This window comes from Equus caballus, chromosome 1 (assembly GCF_041296265.1).
Source record: "Equus caballus isolate H_3958 breed thoroughbred chromosome 1, TB-T2T, whole genome shotgun sequence".
Taxonomy (NCBI): Eukaryota; Metazoa; Chordata; class Mammalia; order Perissodactyla; family Equidae; genus Equus; species Equus caballus.
In genome coordinates, this window is record NC_091684.1 from 27,541,779 (window position 1) to 27,562,360 (window position 20,582).

General features: G+C 56.3%; 1 protein-coding gene across 9 annotated transcripts in view; it reads left to right on the forward strand.

Moving 5' to 3' along the window:
- SH3PXD2A (SH3 and PX domains 2A) overlaps window positions 1-20,582 on the forward strand; it is a 245,920-nt gene that overhangs the window by 202,972 nt on the left and 22,366 nt on the right. For 6 of the 9 annotated variants that reach the window (XR_011421163.1, XM_005602262.4, XM_005602263.4 and 3 more), the window contains 2 exons: window positions 10,763-10,876; window positions 15,465-15,548. Coding sequence is in view for 8 of the 9 variants with exons in the window: in XM_005602262.4 (XP_005602319.1) it covers window positions 10,763-10,876; window positions 15,465-15,548 (198 nt within the window). In the remaining variant the exon portion in view is untranslated. The remainder of the gene's footprint in view (window positions 1-10,762; window positions 10,877-15,464; window positions 15,549-20,582) is intronic. The other 3 variants (XM_001497905.5, XM_070221269.1, XM_070221301.1) reach the window with 1 other exon arrangement.

The following is a 20,582-nucleotide window of genomic DNA, read 5'->3' on the forward strand; positions in this document are numbered from 1 at the left end:
TGCACCATTTACAATTGTGTTAGAAAATCCCCTTTTGCATCTTCTATCCCTCCTGAGCCGCCTTCTGTTCAGGAATCTGGCCACAGGCTCACCCCTCCGTGCCCTGCTTTATAATAGGGTAGGTGGAGGACAGGGATGTTGAAGGGGAGTGCCTCTCTTGCTTTCATCTGGAAGAATCCCCACCGTGAGGCACTGTGAGCATTACTGGGTGGGCCACAGGTACTCCCACCACTCTGCCTGTCCTTTTCCTCCCACCAGATTCACCTCCCTCCAGATCTGGTCTGAGGTTCAGTTCGAGTCTCCCTTAATTCTTCCCTGACTGCTCAGTGTCATCTCTGGATGTCAGCAGTTCCTTCAGCAAACGTTGTAGCAACAAGTGCATGTCTGTGGCACAGGGCTGTCTGTGACACAGGGCCCTCTGCTCTGCAGTTCCTGGAGGGGCCTTGTGCCATCTTGGATTCTCCACCTCACCCTGCCCCGAACCCCACCCATGCCAGGCACAGAACCAGACCCAGAGTTTTCAGTAGAGACCTTCCAAGATCAAGGCCAAATGACAGTGACATCAAGAGTCTCTCTGTCCCTGAGACTCCAGACACCTGAGACCCACCTGCCTCCCTGCCCAGCCCGGGCACCACTCACTGAGGGGCACTGAGGTCTTGGTTCCTTCTTTAAAATTCCCTGGGGTTTGCACTTAAACTTTAGTAATAGCCGTCTGGTGCAACTTGCTAGGAACCAGACTCTGTTCTGAATGCTTTTCGTGGATTAACTGATCTCAACCCTTATGACACTGTGAGATGTAGGCATGACTGTAGGTCCAATTTACACATCAGGAAACTGAAGCAAATGCCCAAATTCATGCAGCTAGTAAGTAGCAGAGCTGCGACTTAAACCCAGGTAACTGGGCCCTGGAGCCCTTGCTTAAAACCGCTATTCTCCTGGCGAATTATCATGTGCTCCTTCTCTGCCTGAGAATGCTTATCAGCCAGGCCTTCCCCTGGGTGCCTCACTCATGGCCCCAGCCTGCCCAGGCCCAGCACTGGGCTTCTGGGCCCATCCAGTGAGGTGGGCAGGCTGGAGCCAGGTTGGGGGAGGGGTGGCAGCAGCCCAGTTCTTGCTGTCTTCTTGCCACAGACTCCACGGAGCCTTCCAAACCGTGACGTAGCAGCCTGTGCTAATGGTCTTGGAATCCAGGCCTCAGGCGCCCAGGGAGGGTTCTGGGGCCCTGGTGACCTAAGAGCCCCATCTGGGGGAAGAGGAGGTCATGGGCAACAGACAGGGTGGGTACTAGAGGTGGGACCAGAAGAATGGTCAGGCAGGAAGGCAGGGGCTATGGGGGTGCCTACGGGAGAGACCGGGGGAGCCTCTCCCCTCCTCCTGTTTGCTTTGGACCATGGAGGCCACGTGCTGTGAGCTGGAGTGTGTCTTGGCAAGAGGCTCACTGACAGAGCCTTCTGACCAGGGGAGGCCTGGCCGAGGGTGGGCCGCCTTTCGTTGTTCTTAAAGGCACAGCATGACCATGGCAGCCCGCATTTTCAGTGGCTCTGGTCCCTCTCAAATAGAAACCTCAGATCTGCCCCAAGGTTATAGGAAAGGGGTCAGGCTGGGTCCAGGGCAGAAGCAGTCCCTTAGGGCCCAGCCTTTTGCCAGGCGTGGTGTGCCCAGGCAGGCGGCACTAGTGACAGGCCCCTGTCAGCCCCAGTCCTCCTCTCAGTATCCCCACCTCCGCCATTTGCTGCTCACAGATTCTCACCTCATCGCCTCCTTCAGATGCCCCAAGGAAAGAACACGGGATGCGTGGACATATCACCCTCCCAGAGGGGCCGAAGCCTGAGCCAAGGCATGTGTCATGAATGGAGGCAGGTGTTTGAGGCCTGAGACTGTGTCTTCTACTTTTCCTGGCTCCTTCACCACCCTTCTGGAAGCCACAAGCCTTCACGTGGGCCTGGGTGTACTGTGGTGCTCTGACATGTGAAGGACCCGGAGGGGAAAGAAAAAGCGAGGCCCAGAAGTCACCTAAAGGCTACTGGGTTCTCTAAACTCCAAACTTGGAGTCTCACCCCACCTCCCTGTCCTCTGGGTGCGCGCCTGGGGCTGGTGGGTGGAAGCCCCGCCGTCTCCTGCTCCCCGCGCCAGTGCTCGGTTGCACTGCATCGCGCCCATCCTGTGTGCCATGCAGGGGAAGATGGGGAAGGAGAGCCTGAGTCCTGGCTGACTGTTGTTCTCTGCAGTGTCCTCACGCCTGGAACAGGGCCTGGCATGTACCAGGTGCTCAGTAAATAGTTGGTTATTGAGTTCACCATATGTCCCTGTTGCCAGGCAACCCTCTGGGCAGATCACATCATCCTGGTATGATGCTCAGAGAGGGCCAGTGACCTGCTTCAGGTCACACAGCTAGTATGTGATGAAGCCAGGATCCAAACCAAGTTCTGTCTTGGAAGAGAAGCCTAGGAGGAGCCTCTCAGCTGAATCCTGGGGCCAGCAGGGCCGAGAGGATGGGGAAAGTCAGGGATGGCCTCATGGAGGATGACACATAGAAGGATGGGGACGTTTCAGAGGGAGAGGAAGGAGCAGGGTCCCCCTCCCCCACCAATTGTTTTATCCTAGGCTGAGTTGTGACCTTTATTAACATCCTAATTGTGTGCAGCTGGCCTCCTCTGGGCCTAATGATCTCATTATCCTCTCATTAAGGAGGCCATTGTGGCCTGGTCACCCTGGGGACAGCAGTGGCCTGGGAGTGTCCATTACTTCCTGCCACACTTGGCCAGGCTCAGCCCCTTCCCAGAGAGGCACAGGTTCCCGGCCCCTCCCCCAGGTCCTCCCATCCCCCTCTCTGTCTGTTTCCATCTCTGCCTCTCTCTCTCTCACTCTCTCTGCCTCTCTCTCTTGGTCTGCCTCTCTTTCTGTCCCTTTCCCACTCTGTTTCTGTCTCAGTTTGTGGCTCACTCTCAATTTCTATCTCCACTTCCATCCCCCCCAGTGCCAGCGTTGAGAAGCCCCAGTTAAGAATCAGTTTGAGAGGGCTTAGAAATTGGCCAAACAGGTGGGCCCCATCGGGCCGCTTCCCTGAAGATTATGCTCAGCCTGGAAAGAGAGGGTCTCGCTCTTGGGCCTGAGCTTTTCCCTCTTGGATCTGGGGGTCTCCCTTCCCTGCCCAGAGCTGGAGGTGCTATCCAGGCCACCCTGGTGTTGCTTTCTCCTCCCCTCGGCAAAGGGGGTGAAGTGGGTCGTTATTGGGGCCCACGGAGCAGGGCTGGCTGGCATGACAGGTGACATTGCTGTTCTTCCTGGGCTTGGCCTCCTGGGGGAGGGCTGGGCCCTGGCCTGTCAGGCAGCCTGGCTGAACTTTCTTCTTCTTCTGGTGCTCTGGAGACGTGGCCCTCACAGGAGAGCCAGGGTGAGGCAGCTTTCAGGGGGCTGGCCAATTTAGGATTCTCCAAGACGACTTCCCCATTCTGGGGACTTAGCCTCAAAGACCAGGCCTAGAGACCCCAGAGTGAAGGTTTCTCCTGCACGTCGAAGTGTGTATGGGCTCCTCTGTCAGGATTCCTCTCCAGCAGTTTGCAGTTTCCCCTTCAAAGGAACGGACATGGTGGCCCCTCTCCTGCTCCCTGTCTGGGGGGGCATCTCAGCATAAAGGCACTCCAGGGGGGGCAATGGGCTGCAGGCATTGGTAGAGGTGGGGTGCAGGGGTGTGCTAAGGGGTCTCAGAGCCGGCCCAGGTCCCTTGGGGGGTTCCCCACCATCTCCTGCTGCACAAGGTCTCTGTGTCTCCCTCCCCACCCCCCAAAAAAAGAGCCCACTCCCCTTCCACCTGGAAACGGGCTGATTTCTCAGGAAGAGGCCAGGTCTGGCAGCCATTCGGCGAACAGTCGCCCCCATCTGGGCACAGGTGTAAGCACTCGGCAGTCCAAAGCTAAGTCCTTTGTTAAAACCTCACTGAATTCCCCAAGAATGGAGGCTGGGAGGACAGAAGAGAAAGACTAGCAGAGGCCAGCTTGGAGTTTGGACCTGTCTTCCTGGGGACATGAAAAATGCAAGAGGTAACCTGGGCTGCTCCCTTGGCGTCCATGAGTGCTGGCCACCTAACCTCCCACGTCCTAAGGCTTTAGTCCTTCATTCAGTAAAGCTCATAGCTTCTGTTCAGTGGGCACCTGCTGTGTGCCAGGCCCCCTGCACTGTTCTTTATCTCATCCAGCCCTCACACTCGCCTGCAAGGTAGATGCTAGTCTTAACATTTTACAGGTGAAGAAACCGAGGCTCAGAAAGGTTAAGTCACTTTCCTGAGACCACACAGCACAGAAGTGGCAGAGATGGGATTCAGACTCAGATCTTTGGCTCCAGCACTTAGGCTCTGTACCTCAGTTTCTTCATCTGCTGGGCTGCTTGCTGCAAGCTCAGTTCTGCCCTGGAGACGAAGTAGACATGCTACTTATAGTCTGAATAAGACTAATTCTCAGAGTGCATAAGCAGCTGTGAATTGTGAGCTTGACGCTCTGGACACTATTAGGATTTGGGGATCAGTTGGGAGGTAGGACAGGAGAGAGGAGGCTGCAGGACCTCTGTCCTGGGGAACCATGTGAGCCGAAGGACAGGAGCCAGGCTGAAGATGGCTCTGAGAAGTGTTGGGCAAGGAGGAAAACCCCAGGGACATCTCCCCTCCAGCCCCATTTCCCACCATGCTTTGCTGTCACGTATTGTGTCAGCTGAGGAAGGAGCAAGCCATGTTGCAGAGGAGAACCCCTTCTGTTCTTCTGGAAGCCCTGAAGGCAGCTCCACACTCTACAGAAAAAAGTAAATGCTTGGGCATGTGCGCACACACATCCAAGTCGGGTCACCAGGCTGTAGTGAGTACCTCCTTATACACTCCTCGGGCACAGACACCCCCAGCCACCCAGGGGTGCTGACTCTCTCGGTCTAGAAGAAATCCACACCGCCACCACCACGCTGCTAATAGCTCAAGGTTTTGAGCTCCTGCACTGTGCTAGGCCCTGAGCTACGTTACTTAATAGCTCGTTTATTCACTTCAACCTTGGGTGGTAGGCTCCATTCATTACTCCAGTATCAGAGAGGTGGCACTGAGGCTCAGAAAGGTTTAGTAACTTGCCCAAGATCACACAGCAAGGAACTAGGAAGCCAGAATCTGAATATGAGTCATTCTGACTCCAGACCCCTAATTATTGCCCTCTACCCCCAGAGGACCCTCACCCGAACACATGGACACTCAAGTACACACAGCCTGCCTCTCTACTCATGGTATACACACGCAAAGCACATGCTCAGTGACGTAGACATCCCCGCTCATGAGTACATACATGAAGTACCAGTATTCAGGGACACACATTTTCAGGAGTCACCCCTATCCTTGTGCATATAGCAGGTCTGTACCTTACCCACTTCTGTGGTGGTGAACAGTCTGGGTCCTGGAGCCAGACTGCCTGGGCCTGAAGTCCCGCTCTGCCTCTTTCTAATTGTCATCTGCCTCCGCCTCAGTCTCCTCATCTGTAAAGTGGGGATGATGACGACAAGTAGCACTTTTTCACTAGATTGTTGAAGATTCAGTAAAGTAGTGTATGTAAAGTTAGTGGCTGATGCAGAGTCCTCTTCTCAGTGTCTGGCCATAATAATCATCGTGTATAATAAATGCTTGACAAACAATACACCTTTGTTCCACGTGCATGTCCCTCACACAGATGTGTACATGGATGTAACCCACCTCCCGTGTACTCAGAAATACATAAGCCTTGTCCACACCTACCCCACATCCACCCCACACACTCTCAGACTCTGCAGGAAAGAGGATGCCGGGTCATTGGACGTCAGCCTGGGAGCCCCTTGGGGCCGGCTGACACCTGAGCCCTCTGGGCCGGGAGGCTCCACCCAGGGGTTCAGGCTCTAATTGCTCCTTCGTGGAGCAGCAATGACTTTGGGCAGGAGCCCTGGTTGTAGCAATTGACATCTGAGCTGCTGGCATCTGGGAGAGGCCTGACAGCAGCCGTGGGTGGGCACAGGCCCAGGGAGCCTCCCCTGGAGGCCCAACTGTGTGACTCATGCCAGGGCTCCTGGGAGGTCAGCATGGAGCTGGGGTGGGCACCTCTGCCCATGTTCACCCACACCCACCTGGGCGATATTTGAGCCTGTCCATCTTAGTGGAGGTGCCTCACAGCCAAGCTAGCAGCAAGCTCTTCTCTGCAGGGCCTGACCCAAGAGGGATCTAAGACGTGAAGCCTCACAGCCCAACTCTGCACATTTCAGGGCTGGAGTGGAAGTCCAGGCCAGTGTTCCTGTTCAGGAATAGTCCAGGTTGGCAGGGACCACCAAGCCATGAAGATAATGAGGGTCTCACCCCAAGTCTTGGGGGTGCAGCAGGAGAATAGGATCCTAAGTTGCTGCCCTGAGGTGAGGAGATGATCATGGTCAGTTGATAATGTGGCCCAGGTTCTGCAGAAGCTTCTGGTGCAGTGCAGATTTTGAGGTGGAAAGGACTCAGAGGAAGCCCTGGCACATCCACGGGGCACCTAGGCAGTGTGAGGTGCAGAGCATCATGCCACCCTGCCCAGTGGGCACCTCAGCCACATATTTGGCTCCTCAGCAAGTCTCTGCCCGGCTACCCCTGAGTGCCAGGCCTATGCATCAGAGAAGGAGGAGGGCAGGACTGCCCTGTGCCTAGGAGTTTCCCTGGGCAGATCAGTCCAGATCCATCCCTGGCTCCTGGGGGAAGGGAGGAAGCAGAATATGCATGGAAGGGTTCTCAAAGGGTGAAGTGAGGGGGAGAAGAGATGATCCTGCCAGCAGAGAAGAGACCTGAATCCTGGGCTTATGGGGCCCTTGGAGCTGAGGAGAAAGGTCCATGCAGAGGGCTGGTCCCCAAGGTAGCCAGGCGGGGAGAGGAGGAGAGCAAGAGATCAGCAGGCTGGTGGACTCACTTTACACCAGATGAGAAGACAGGCTTGGATGGGCCCAATAGAGAAAATTCCCCTGGAGCCATTGGAGGGGCTTGCCTCCTTCAAACTCTGCTGAGGATGACTTTGGAGCCCAAATTCCAGAAGTAGAGAGAAGGCTTAGAAGACAGTGACCCCAACCATCCAGGAGACCACCAGGTTCCCTGCTTTCCTGGGAAGCCATGGGCTAACACAGAAAAAGGAGGGAATATTCTCCCAGTGGAGACAGAGAGAAAGACGGTTGTTTCAGAGAATGGAGTTGGCAGTGGGTACATGTTGGTGTAGAAAGAGACTGGGAGAGAATGGGCATGGAGGGATCTCGGCAAACCCTCAACAAGACACGTGCTTCCAAGCTCTGCTGTTCGAGGCACATCCCTGTTTTGTCTGATGACAGTAAGATCCCTGGCCCCAGCCTAGGCCCATCCTGGGGAAACATTCTGGGAAGAAAGGCTCCCCTTTGAGGCCAGGGCTTCAGGGTACTTCTTTCCCTACTGGGACTTGGCTTGGCTTTGAGGGGTGGAACTGGGGTGATCAGTTTGGGGGAGGGTCTAGATGAGACGTATTAGGCAACACCTGTGTGCTTTTGCCATTGGGACCTGGACCTGGGGAGTCATGTGACAGCCTCAGCCTTGAGACCCCCCCAAAAGTGACGCCAAGTTGGGAATTGTGGGGACTGCTGTTTGGGGCTCTTGGAGGTTATCTTGGGGAGGGACTGCTTACTCAGAGCGATTTGGAGGGCTCCATCCTCACCTGCTGAGATCTGTAGTTACAGATGCCCAGTGGACTGGAGTTTTAGTCTCCAAATTTGACTCATGGTGATGGACCTTCAATCATGAACCATGGTGATTCCTGGGTAGGGATGGCATTGGTGAGGACTCTGCAGTTCTAGTGATGGAAACTGCTATGGCTAAGTTAAACAGCACAGGAAGGTCCTTGGCTCATTGTTATTAGGAAGTCCAATGGGGTGGTCTTACTTTAGCACATCTGGAACCTGGAGCTCTAAATGATGTTAATCAGGACTGACTTTCTCCATCTCTTGACTTTGCTGCCCCTTTATTGACTTAACTCTTGGGCCATCTCTTCCCACATATCCCTGCGATTCCTGTTTTATGTGGGATTTAGGATTCAGAAAGCACCCATTTCAATTCCTGAAAAAAACCCTGAACCATGACAGTGTCCTGGGAGATGACAGACCAGTCAGAAGATGCCTGGCCAGACATGTGCACTCCTGTGGTCAAGGAGGCGGAGCCAGAGGGCAGAAAGCCCTGTGAGATGGGAATCCCTGTCCCGTGGCCTCCGCTTAGGTTCTGGGGAAGAATACCTGGTGCTGGTGCTTCTTGGCAGAGACCGTTGAGGTCCCTGAGAGTGCTCCCCCAGCGGCTGAGAGAAGGAGAGAAGACAGAGACGACTACAGAGACCCCAGGCAGAGACTCCTGCAAGACCATGCCTTCTGGCTTCTTTGGGGCCTCTATCAGCCACAGCGTCTTGAGCAGCCACATCGTTGTGGCCTGGGCCTCAGGGAGGACGGTGGCGCTGCCCACTCAGTGGCCCCATGCCTGGTAGGCCCAGAATGTAGGCTACGAGTGTGATGAAGGTGGCCCACGCCCATCCCACTCGGGAAAGACAGGGGAATTTACCTGAATCTGGCAGAGGGCGGGAAGGAAGTCATCCAGCCCAGGTTCCAGAAGGGCAGTGACTCAGCTCAGGCCTCCGAGCCAAGTAGACCTGGGCCTTGAGAGTTCAGACCTCTCATCCAGGACTTTTTCTTTTCTTTTCCTTTTTTTTAAAGATTGGCACCTGAGCTAACATCTGTTGCCAATCTTCTTTTTTTTTTTCCCCCTCATCTTCTGCCCAAAGACCCCCAGTACATAGTTGTGTATTCTGGTGGTAGGTCCTTCTGGTTGTGCTGTGTGGGACGCCGCCTCAGCATGGCCTGATGAGCGGTGCCATGTCCGTGCCCAGGATCCGAACTGATGAAACCCTGGGTCGCCAAAGTGGAGCATGGGAACTTAACCACTCGGCCATGGGGCTGGCCCTCTTTTTTTTTAAGACTCTTATTTTAGAGCACTTTTAGGTTTACAGCAAAATTGAGTGGAAAGTACAGAGGTTTCCCATATACCCCCTGCCCCCACATATACACAGCCTCCCCCGTTATCAACATCCCCCATCAGAGTGGTACATTTGTTACACTATTGATGACCCTACATCAACACTTCCTAATCACCCAGAGTTCATAGTTTCCATTAGAGTTTACTCTTGGTGCTGTACATTCTCTGGGTATGGACAGACCTATAATGACATGGATCCATTGTGAAGGTATCATATAGATGTTGTGGCGTTTCATGGGCTTTGAAGAGCTGCAGGCACAGAGTTGTAGAACTCCCTAGAATGGATGGGGCACAGGATACATTCAAGACTAAATCACAGGGGCTGGCCCCGGGGCCGAGTGCTTAAGTTCGCGCGCTCTGCTGCGGTGGCCCAGGGTTTCGCCAGTTTGCATCCTGGGCGCGGACATGGCACAACTCATCAGGCCACGCTGAGGCGGCGTCCTACATGCCACAACTAGAAGGACCCACAACTAAAATATACAACTATGTATTGGGGGGGTGGGTTTGGGGAGAAAAAGCAGAAAAGCAAAAAAAAGATTGGCAACAGTTGTTAGCTCAGGTACCAATCTTTAAAAAAAAAAAGCACTAAATCACAGGCTATTTGCTATCCCAGGACTGTCACACAGGGCAGCGAGGACCTAGTTGAAGACCTAGGAGATGACCCTGGGTTCTGAGGTCTGTGCAGTGGTGAGACTGTTTTCCTCTGTCTCTCTCTGTTGTCATCATAGCAGCCCTCAGGCTGCCTCCTCCACCTCCGGGTGCTAAGCCCAGCTGGGATTACCTGCGAGGCCCCCCAGCACGCCCCTTCTTCAGGCAGCCACTCGCTGCTGCGAAGAGTGCTGGAGCCTCAGTGATGCCCAGGCAGAAGCTCCACGGTCCCTTGACAGGGAACAGTGCAGATTTGGAATTCATGAGCTCTGTCATGGACAGAAGAGAGAATCGGTCCCAGATTGCTTTGGGAGGCAGAGAAGGATCAGGAAGGGATGGGGACAAAGACAGGATCCTGTAAAGAGTATGTTCTAGAAGGAACTGAAGGCAGTTCAGCAGAGTCCCAAGACCCGGGCTCTCAGAGTACTTTGCTCGGTCAGTGTTTGTTTGAATGATGAATGAATGAACCAACGAACAAAGAAAAGAAAATGAATGAGCCTGTATTATTTGGCCGTGACTTTCAAGTGTCACTTGAGTGTGCAGTACCCACTTAAAAATGTCAGCACACTTAAAGGGCAGCTGCAAGTAGCACCGATGTAAAATTACCACTGACCCGGATGGGAAAGGGGAACAGCGACCACTGGAAGGCATCTGTGAGGCACTGATGCCCGGATGCCTTTGAAAGCAGAGAAAGCAGCCGAACTCCAGGCCAAACCAGCGGTCCTAATGGTCCACTGAAAGACTGGCAAGGGTCTCTGTCTGGCCAGAGCTCCCCTGGCCTTTCCTACAAGGTGACTTTCACACATTGGACATATTGTTTCAATTTCATTTTTTAATTTTTTCGTCAAACATTTGTGAAGTGTGGGCCGCAGCCCATCGGGCCTCTGCTCAGAGAGCGTGTTGGTCTCGTCTTCCTTAGCGAGGCTGGATGTGGACCAGGCATTTGCCAGGCGGCAGGCTGTCTGGCGCTGTGCCCTCTGCGCTGCTCCTTCCCTCCTCTGGGCCCCAGCCTGCCTCTGCCATCCTGCTGGGCTCTCATGGCCCTGTTCTCTCTTGTCCCCTCCACAGGCTGGTGGTTTGTGAGCACTTCTGAGGAGCAGGGCTGGGTCCCTGCCACCTACCTGGAGGCCCAAAATGGTACTCGGGACGACTCAGACATCAACACCTCCAAGACGGGGGAAGGTAAGGGCCTGCACATTCGGGGTAGGAGGGGGGTGGGTAATGGAGCAGGCGCAGGGAGCTGACTGCCACTGGGGCCCTCGGGGATTGGTGCCCACCCCATCCCTGGCCCCAGGAGTGAATCCGAGTCCTCCTGGAGGCAGCTTTCCCACTCCTCTCCCTAAAACCATCAGAACCGTCAGAAGGGGCTGTGTGCCAGTCCCTTTCCCCAGGATCCTGTCTCACTGAGGCTGACCCACAAGCTCACCTCCCAGCCCAGGCCTGTCCCTGCTGGCCCTGACGTGGGGCTAAAATTAGAGGGGAAATTCCCTTGGGATGTGGATCTCAGGCTTTGGCAAGTTATGGGCAGAGACTGGGAAGAACAGTCTTAGGACTAGACCCCCAAAGCTCCCTCTCCCTGTAGAAGCCCTGGGTTCCTGTGGGGGCCCCCACAGAGATCCCCGTCCCACACTATGCTCCCTGTGCAGGGATGACCCCAAGGGGCAGTGTGCATACAACTTCTGCTGTGTGTGTGTTATGGTGCTCAGAGGCCTCTGCTCTGGGTGTCTGTTAGCCTGGCCGAGGGTGCAGACTCAGAGGGCAAGTCTGTGAGTCATTTCTCAGTGTCGCAGGAACCAATGGGTGGCTCTGGCCCCTGCACCATCAGCCTCTCTGATTAGCTCTGGCCTGGTGAGGGTTTTCTGGATCTTTCTGGTTGCATTTCAGAGAGCCTGCCTCCCCTACCTCCCCAGGCCAGCGCTGGCCTGGACAGCCTGTCTGTGGACTCAGGTATTCCCCAGAGTAGGCTGCCCAAGCCAGTGAGTGTGAGCCACCACTAGTTCCTGGCCCCCTGTTCCTAATGCCTTCCAATCCTCCTGAGTCCTGGCAGCAGGAACGCTTGCCCTAACGGTCAGTGGTGACCATCCAAATGGGCACGTCTGGGAGCCAGGGGGATGGAGGCCTGCCACCCAGGGCTCAGGCCACCTCCAGGCCTGCCCCCCCACCCCATTCCCCACTGCCCAGGCCAAAATACGCAGCCCGCCGAGTGCCAGCTCCTTATTCATCCTTCCTCTAAATGTCGGTTACTCAGCAGGCAGTTGGAGCCCCACCCTTCCTCTCGTGTAAAGGCTTTATTTCGGTCCCTTGAGCAGAGCTGCAGTCCCTGCAGTGCACATCCACCTTGTGACAGGTTTCCAGGGACTAGTCCCCGTCAGGAAGGGCCTGTACGTTCAGGCTGGGTGCCCAGTCCCTCCTGGCTGCTCCCTGAGCCTGGGGTTGAGCCTGCACCCCATCTCACCTCTGGGTCCCTTGCACCTCTGCAGCGCCGGAGGGTCTTGACCCCTGAGCTGGGTCTGGTCTAGTCTGTCTACAGTCGCCAGGCCTCAGCTCCTACCCAACTGCACATTCTGCGGGGCATCCCAAGGCCTCTCAGAAATAACATTCCCTAGAGGGTGCTGTCTCGCTCAGTCCCAGGTACCTGGCCTAGTGCTTTAAATGCCCTCGCCTCTACCCTGGGAGGGCACTGTTTCGACCCCCATTTTTCTGATGCAGGAAGTGAGGCTTCGAGATGTTAGCTATGTAAGCTGTCTTCGTCAGCCTTGAGCCCTGGTTGGCCTCCTTTGGCCCACGGTCATCACCACTGTGCTGCATGCCTCTCCGTGAAGCATTTTGCTTGTAAGCAATGCTAGAAGAGTGTGTATGTGGAGTCAGAGCCCTGCCTGAAAAGGCTATGTCAGGAATGTCACAGTGGAGATGTTGGGTTGATGATGGGAGGACCAGGACACTGAGTGGGCGGGAGAGAGCCTGAGAGGTGTGTGGACACAGATGCAAGCCTGGTTGGAAGAGGGAGCAGGTGCTTTGCACAGAACAAGCAGTAGTGGGTTGTAGAGAATTTTGACCTTGATGGAGTAAGAATCAGGCAGCCAGTGCAGGTTCTGCATTCAGAGATGTGTGTGCACACACATGTGCACGCAGGGTAACCCTCCTTAAAATAGCTTCCTGTGCATGCTTCTGATAGGACCTGTATGCCACTACCCCTGGCAACCTTTGGGCAGCTGTGAATTCCATCATCACATCTTGGGCATCCCCGCCAACTCTACTGAAGGACTCAGGGCTCAGCACCCCATCCCAAGGCTCCGCTGCTGTGGGATGTCCACCAGTTTCTCTGCCCCCGCAGCCATGTGCCTAAGAGATAAGCCTACCCTGGTCCCCTCTCTGGCCATCTCTACCCCAGGCCTGTTGCCATCCCCTCATAGGTCCCCTGAGCCCTGTAGACAGAATTGCAAGCCTTCATCCCCTCAAAGCTTCTGTAACAGCTCATGGTTCATTGCTTTGGAAGGAAAGAGACAATGGCTATTTTGGTTTATTTCTATCATCAGACATTCTGGCATATGTTCATGTTTCTTCTAGAGCCAGGTGTGTTGCATAGAACTCAGAAATGTTAGGGGCCGGCCCAGGGGCACAGCGGTTAAGTTCACACGTTCTGCTTTGGCGGCCCGGGGTTCGCCAGTTTGGATCCCGGGTGCAGACATGGCACCACTTGGCAAGCCATGCTGTGGTGGGCGTCCCACATATAAAGTGGAGGAAGATGGGCACGGATGTTAGCTCAGGGCCAGCCTTCCTTAGCAAAAAGAGGAGGATTGGCAGCAGATGTTAGCTCAGGGCTAATCTTCCTCAAAAAGAAAAAAAGGAAATGTTAGCAGTAGGGGCTAGGAGGGCTTTAGTGGAGGTGCAGACCCTCTCGCGCACTGATGTGGAGGAGGATCCAAGCCTGATGCTGGCAAGGTGCTTTAGTGAACCACCAGATGCATCGCCTCCCAGAGGTGAGGACATGGAGGCCTGGAGAGGTAGCACCTCCACAGGGCCCCAGGTCAGTTTGGCAGAGCCAAGACCAGAACCTGGGTTCCTACCTGTGTCCCTGTGACCCCCAGCTACCGGCGATGACCTGCCTTCCTCCTGGTGGGATAGCCCTGGCACTGGCCCCCATCTGTGCCTTCTCCACTGTTGGCAGGCTAAGGGGCACAGGATCCCAGGGGAAGAACAGCATTGCAGGGCCTAGAGTCCAGGCTCCGGGGCCAGCCTGTCTGGATCCACATGTTGTCCAGGCTCTCAGGTGTCTGACCCAGAGGGTTCCTTCATGACCTGTGCCTGTTTCCCATTTCTAAAATGGGGACAGTGCCAACCACACAGAGCTTTGGTGAGGCTCCAGTGAGATGGTCCTTGTAAATGGTTTAGACCAGGTAAACATGACTACGGTTAAGGTGACCCCTGGCCTGGGCATCAGCTGAAGCTCCTCTAGAGAAGTCACACACACCCGCTCGGAGCCCTGCTGTCAGAGTTCCTCCCAGTCTGGCCTCACCCCCAGGCCTGGTTTATTTCCACAGAGCCCAGTCAGTCCCTGTCAGGTGGTGTCGACCCCCATGACAGATGAGGAAACAGAGACCAGAGAGGGACAACAGCCTGCCCGGGGTGACACAGTAACCTGGCAGTGTAGCCTGGACCGAATGCACACCTCCTAACCTTTGGTCCACGCCTCTTGCTTAGGAGCAGGAGGTCGCCCAGGGCGCTCTCCTTCCGGGAAAGTGAATTCTTCCCAGGAGGGCTTGCTGGGCTTTGGCCCAGGGGTGTCTGGACAGTTTTACTCTAACTGCTGGCCTCCACCAACCCCAGACCTGGCCTGGCACCCTCCTTCTGCAGGGCCAGGAGTTGGGGGCCGGTTGGCATGCTGGAGCCATGGTGTGGTGTCCTTTCCAGCTGGGTGTCCCATAGGAAGGCAGGGGGCATCTGGAGCTGGGCCACTGCCACCCGAGGACCAGTGCAGGTGCTGCCCCAGAGAGGGTGGTCTAAACAAAAGGTCTGGAGCAGTGAGCAGCCAGGAGGCAGGTCCTCTGTCGTCAGAACTCCAATGGATGGCATGTGGAGAAGTGAAAAGCCAAGGCGCGGGGCCACCTTTGCTGGGCCCTGGGGATGCAGAGACTCAACGTCTTTGTCTCAACAGCCTCACTCCAGTGGGAATGACCTAGAAAGCAGAGACATAAACAAACCCAGAGCTGTAAGAGCTGTAATCTCTGTGAGGAAGGGGCCCCAAGGCTCTCCTGGCCACATTTATTCTTCCACACGTGGTACTGGCAGATGGTGGCTGGTTCCCAAGTGAGACTTGGTGAGTGGGTGAGTGGAGAGCAGATGGACGTAAGGGCCGTGCGCTGGGGCCCCAGGCCCTTGCGGGAACCGGCAGAGCCATGGCGGGAGCATGAGCTCTCCCTGGGGCTGCAGCGGAGGGCCGTCCTTGCACCAGGCTGGAGCCAAGGCCTGTCTCCACCTCTCAGGTGCTGGGATTGTAAATTCGTAGCCCCTCCCAGGTTCAGGGGTGTAACCCCCGGGGTTTGGCTTTGGTTGAGTTGTCCCCCACATGCCAGCGTTGTCACTTGTCACATCTGTCCCCATCCAGCAGGGGTGTGCCGGGAGGGCTCCGACCAGGAGCTGATGACCTGGGCGTGTGAACCTTCCCTCCCTCCATCCCTTCCCCGCCCCATCCCAACCCATCTCATCCTCATCTCCATTCTCTCTGCCGGTTCCTGTCGCCCGCGTGTTCCATCGCCATCTCCCGCACCAGTGTCCAAGAGACGCAAGGCCCATCTGCGGCGCCTGGATCGCCGGTGGACCCTGGGCGGGATGGTCAACAGGCAGCACAGCCGAGGTGACCGTGGGAGCCAGCTTGTCCTCACCCGCAGCTGCCACCTCTCTCTCTCTCTCTCTCACTAACGCCTCTCCTCCTTTCCGGGCTCTACTCTGCTCTGCCCAGTGGCCTCTTCACCCAGATTCACTGGCCAGACCTTTCTCTTACTTACTGCAGCTGGGAGGCTGGGGGGAGGAAGGCGGGCGTGGGGGCTGTTTGGGAATTAGGATGACACTGGGGGCGGCTCTGGCTCCTGACAGCATCCTGGGGGTGGGGTTCATGGGACTTAGGACATGATTGTGGGGGCTCTAAAAGAGGCCACGTTTGCCTTGCAAGCTGCGATGAGAACTGAGTGTGTCTATGACTCTGCAGGGGCCGTCCACTCCCCCCCGCCCTTCATTACCTCCTTCCTCTGGGAAGGTGCTCCCTCAGCCAAAGCTGTTGTAGCAATTACTTAGGGACAGAATAGGAAGGAGGAGCAGCCCACAGCCCTCCTCCTTCAGCCAGCTCCCAGGAAACTAGAAGGGAGCCAAAGCCAGCCCTGGCCTGGCCCCAGGGCACAGCCCCCGCAAGCTCTGATGGAGGGATCGGGTCCAGTCAGGAGCTTCCAATGTCTCCAGCACTAGCCATGGGGACTTCAGGAGGGGCCCGATCAAGAGGATTCCAGGGAGGCCCCAGGCCTGCCACGTAGGCTGATCAGGAACCAAGACATATGCAGGCGCAGGGCCTTTCCAGTGTCCAGGAGCTGGGGAGGGAGGGAGAGAAGGGGCCGGCCTCTGAACAAACCCCTGAACATCCACAGAGCCCCGAGGCCAGTGAGTGGCTAGTTTCTCCTGCCTCGAGGAGAGCACATCGTGTGTGTTCTGGGCAGTGATGGCACAGCTGGGAGGTGGCAGTAAGCACTGGCCTCTCTAGAATGGCAGGGATGCCCTGTGACTTGTACCCCCTCTCCCAAAGCTTGTTCCTGAATGACTGTAAGACCATATTTTGGTATCTACCCCCAAGCCCTGGGCAGCAGGAAGCCTGGACTCTGGGGTGGCCTCTGTCTGTGGCTAGCCCGGCATCAGGCTCAGAGTGCTGGCCGTGAGGAGCCCAGCTTGTCCTGAGGGTGGGGTGTGGGTTGGACCATGGGGTCTGGTGCAGGGCAGGGGGCTGAGTTGTGGATAGAGCAAGAACAGGCTGAATGTAAAGCAAAGGCACCCTAGAGCTAGGAGGAGTGGGACAGCCTTGCAGGGGGGCCAGGCTGGGACACAACCCCCTGCCTTGGCGGTGAAGGAGACTGGGATGCTGGCCTGGGAAAACAGCAGGGAGAAAGGCTTGACCTTCCCCCGTCCCCTCCAGCATCTGCTCCAAACACCATCACACATTCAGCCCCAAATACAACTGCCTCCACAACCACCCAGACACATGCAGCCAGGGAACCACTACCACCCATGCACAGCCTGTTGGCCACAGGCATGGCTGCAGTACACTCTCCCATCCAACCCCCACACAACTGCACATCCACGGTCCTGCGCACACAACCACTCACAGATACGCATATGTAATTACACTTATGCAACCACACGTGGACCGTTCCACATATACATGATTTACGCAGTCACAAATACGTTGCCCACACGGCTAACTGCTCATGGCCACTTCATAGGTACAGCTCTGCAGCAACACCACAAGTACACACAGAGCTTCATATACAGTTTCATCTACATAACCCCTTGTGCCACATGTACATAGGTGCTGTATTCACAATTACAAACATACAGTGATATATATAGACACAAATACCCAGCTAAATGCCTCATTCTCTCGTCACCCCTACATATGCAGACACATGCCCACAACTTCTCTCTCTCTCTTAAATAAGAGACCTAAACATTATTTCCCAGTCTTAGCCCTCAGTTAAATCAGGCAGCCAAGAAAAGCTTGCAGAGAGTTGGCTGGGAAAAACGTTGCTACAAACAGCGGAGCTGACGGTGGGGGAAGCAGGCAGTGGATCATATATAACCAGACAAGAGAAAAGCAGTGCCTCCCCAGGGCCTCCACTCCCCATTCCCTCAGCCAACCAGGCCTTGGAATCAGAAGGCCCCTTGCAGTGGGGTTGGGTAAGTTGTGGGGGCCGGGAGGGGAGCCGGGGAGACTGCTGACGGCGGGGAAAGCGTTTGGAAAGAGGAGGCGTCTGTGGTTTGGAACTGTAGGGCTTTTCAGCCCCTGCCTCCAAAACCAAAACAGGCCTGTCCACCTCCCCCCAGCCACCCACCCACCCAGCCCGTGGGCGGCCTGGCCAGCCCTCCCTGGGGCAGGGTTGCCACCATCCTTTGATGGTACATCAGAGTGACCACAGCCTCAGTGCTTCCCAGAATCCCTGAGGTGCCCCCCGGAACTCACAGCCCCCCTCCAGGTGGGGTTTGTGGCCCCAGTCCATTGGAAGGGCTGGCTCTGCTGCCTCCTCAGGGAAACCTGTGAGTTGGGGGCCTGAGACCCCTGTGGCACGTGTCCACATGAAGGCACTCCACACCTCTTCCATCTGAGCCAACCGTGGCAGAGAACTGAGCCCCTAAACAGACCAATTGGAAGAGTTGCCCTGCGTGGGACCAGAGCTCTGAATTCTCATCACCTGGAACATGCACAGTGACAGGGCGGACCAAGCCTCTGAGCCAGCCAGCTCTCTTACTGGGAGCACAAACTCCCAGACTTCTGTGTTCACATCAGCCCCAGGGCCACCACGACTAGGGCCTTTTGCAGGAGCAGCTCAGCTTTACCCAGTAAAACTGATATCCTTGATTCTGCCCACCCCAAGAGGGTCAGGGGAATGTGGAATGCTTACATGGCCCACGGGGCTCCATCCTCAATACACGGGGGGCTGCGGAGGCTGGTGCTTGGGGTGCACATGGTTTAGACCCTACTCTCTGCCATACAGCAGGGCTGGGCTCCTCGGATCTTCCCAAGAGAAGGACTGTAATTTTTTCCCTGCCAAAGCAACTTTGCCTAGGAAAACTTTAATGATGGCTTCCTGCTCGAACCACAGGCTTTTAAAAATAGCCCAGCTGAACAAAGGCAAAATGTGGAGCCCAGGCCTCGCCTCACCCTAACCTCAGAACTCCAGGTCCCCAGGGCCTGGCGCTGCCCCTCTAGCCGCTGCCCAGGCCAGGATTTGCCGTGCCCCACTGGAAAGTGGAGCAGGCCCAAGAGCAGGCTGGACTGCAGAACCCTGAGCTGCTCAAAGGCCCGAGTCAGAATCTGGCTGAATAGGGTTCTCAGGCGCTCTTGGCAGCTCTCTCCAGCGTGACCGGATTGGACTCTCAAAGCTTCCAGGAGCTGGTTGACGCCGAGAAAGGCCTTCACCTGGGAAAGGTCTGCCGTTGAGAAGAGCATGCTGAAGAATCGTGGAGGCCCGTCACTCACCGTTTGCCTATTGGCAGCCTTTCAGATTCCGCCCGCAGCCCATCCCTGGGGCCTGGCAGGGCAGCTGCGTTCGTCCCAAAGGGAGCTGCTATCTCGGCCCAGCACAGGGCTGCAAACAGGACCCTGATAATCCTGGGCAGAATGAACAGATGGCCCTCCTGCAGGGGGTGGGGGTGGCGGCTGCCCTCCTCCCCCATTGCTGCCAGAGGCTCAGGCTGCCCGTCAGCGTCTAGCTGAGGAGTCCAGGGAGTGGTGGTCACAGCTGGGAGTCGGTGGCAAGGGGTGCGCAGGCGTCTTAGAGACCCATGTTCTGTGCCAGCGTCATGCTCTTTTGAGCTCCCAGAACGTCTCCCGCTTGGTGTCGCTGCTCAGTTCCCCCTTCTCCCCCATCGTGCTCCGTAGTCCCTCTGGAGCCCCTGCTGTGTGCCAGACACTGTCTCAGCCTCAGGGAACACCCAGGCTGGAGAGGACAGTGTAGGTTCAGGGTGACCCTCCCAAAGGGCGTGGCCAGATGGCCAGTTCTTCCCTGTCTGTCTGCTCTTCGTTCTCCCAGAGGGTGAGGGTGAGGGAGCATTCTCCTTCTTGAGGCCCGAGCGGTCCTCTGGGGAGGCACTCCACCCGGTGTCAGGGTGTCTGTGGCTGGCCAGCTATGGGTCTAGATGTCAGTGGCTTCCTGGGGGCAGGCAGAGCTGGACCCTAGCAGACAAAGAAGCACCTCTCTGGAAGCCTGAGCAAGGACTCCTGTGGAGGCAGCAGGACCCTCTGCCGGGAGAGGGGCTGAGGGAACCAGGGAAGACGCGTGTTGTTCAGCCTCCCAATGGCTCCCCTCAAGCTTTTCCTGAGCTCCCACAGGGCACCTCTTTCCCACTGCCTGGGGAGACCCTGAACAAAGCCCGCAGTCACACCTGTGAGAGCAGAGCAGGCCACTCCCCAGCAGGGTCTGCCACACCGCCTGGTCAGCTCAGCACACTGTCCCACTCAGTGCCCCGTGAGGTCCTGCCTGGTGTGCTGCACTTAGCGCTGCCACTGCTCATTTGGCCACAGGACCCTTATCTTAACAAGACACATAGAACCACTCCCATGGGACGTGCGTTCCTTGGAACCCTCTTGGGGAAGTTTCATGATCAGGTGATCAGATTAGTGGTCAGGGAAGGCTTCCCTGAGGAAGTGCCCCTGGAGCCATTGGAAGGTCAGACAGGAAAGATTTAAGGAGTTGAGGTGGGAGAAGGGCCCAGAGAGCAAGTCTGCAACAGAGATGGAAGGGTGGCACCTTCAGGGAAGGAGAGGGCATGCCACGGGCCCTCAGGGTATTCAGGGGACACCCAAGGTTGGTCTCAGACTTCCTGGCACAGGACTCCGAAAGGGCAGGTTCCTCCCAACCCTGCCCTCATCCCTGGGAGCTTCTGGGACGCTGAGGACTCCAGGCCCCAGCAGCCTGGCTGTCGTTGTTGGGCTGGGAGGCTGGGAGAGCCTTTACGTTGCCTGGGGCTTTGCTAGACCACTGGGGCCCTGGCTGGCTTTGGCACAGACTGGGAGTGAGGTTTGGACCCTTCTGTTCCCTTTGCTGAAAAAGCCCAGAGGCTGACCCAGTGCACCTTGGCAACCAGCTAGGCCAGGTCAGGCCAAGGAAGGAGGAGACAAGGAGGAGGACCC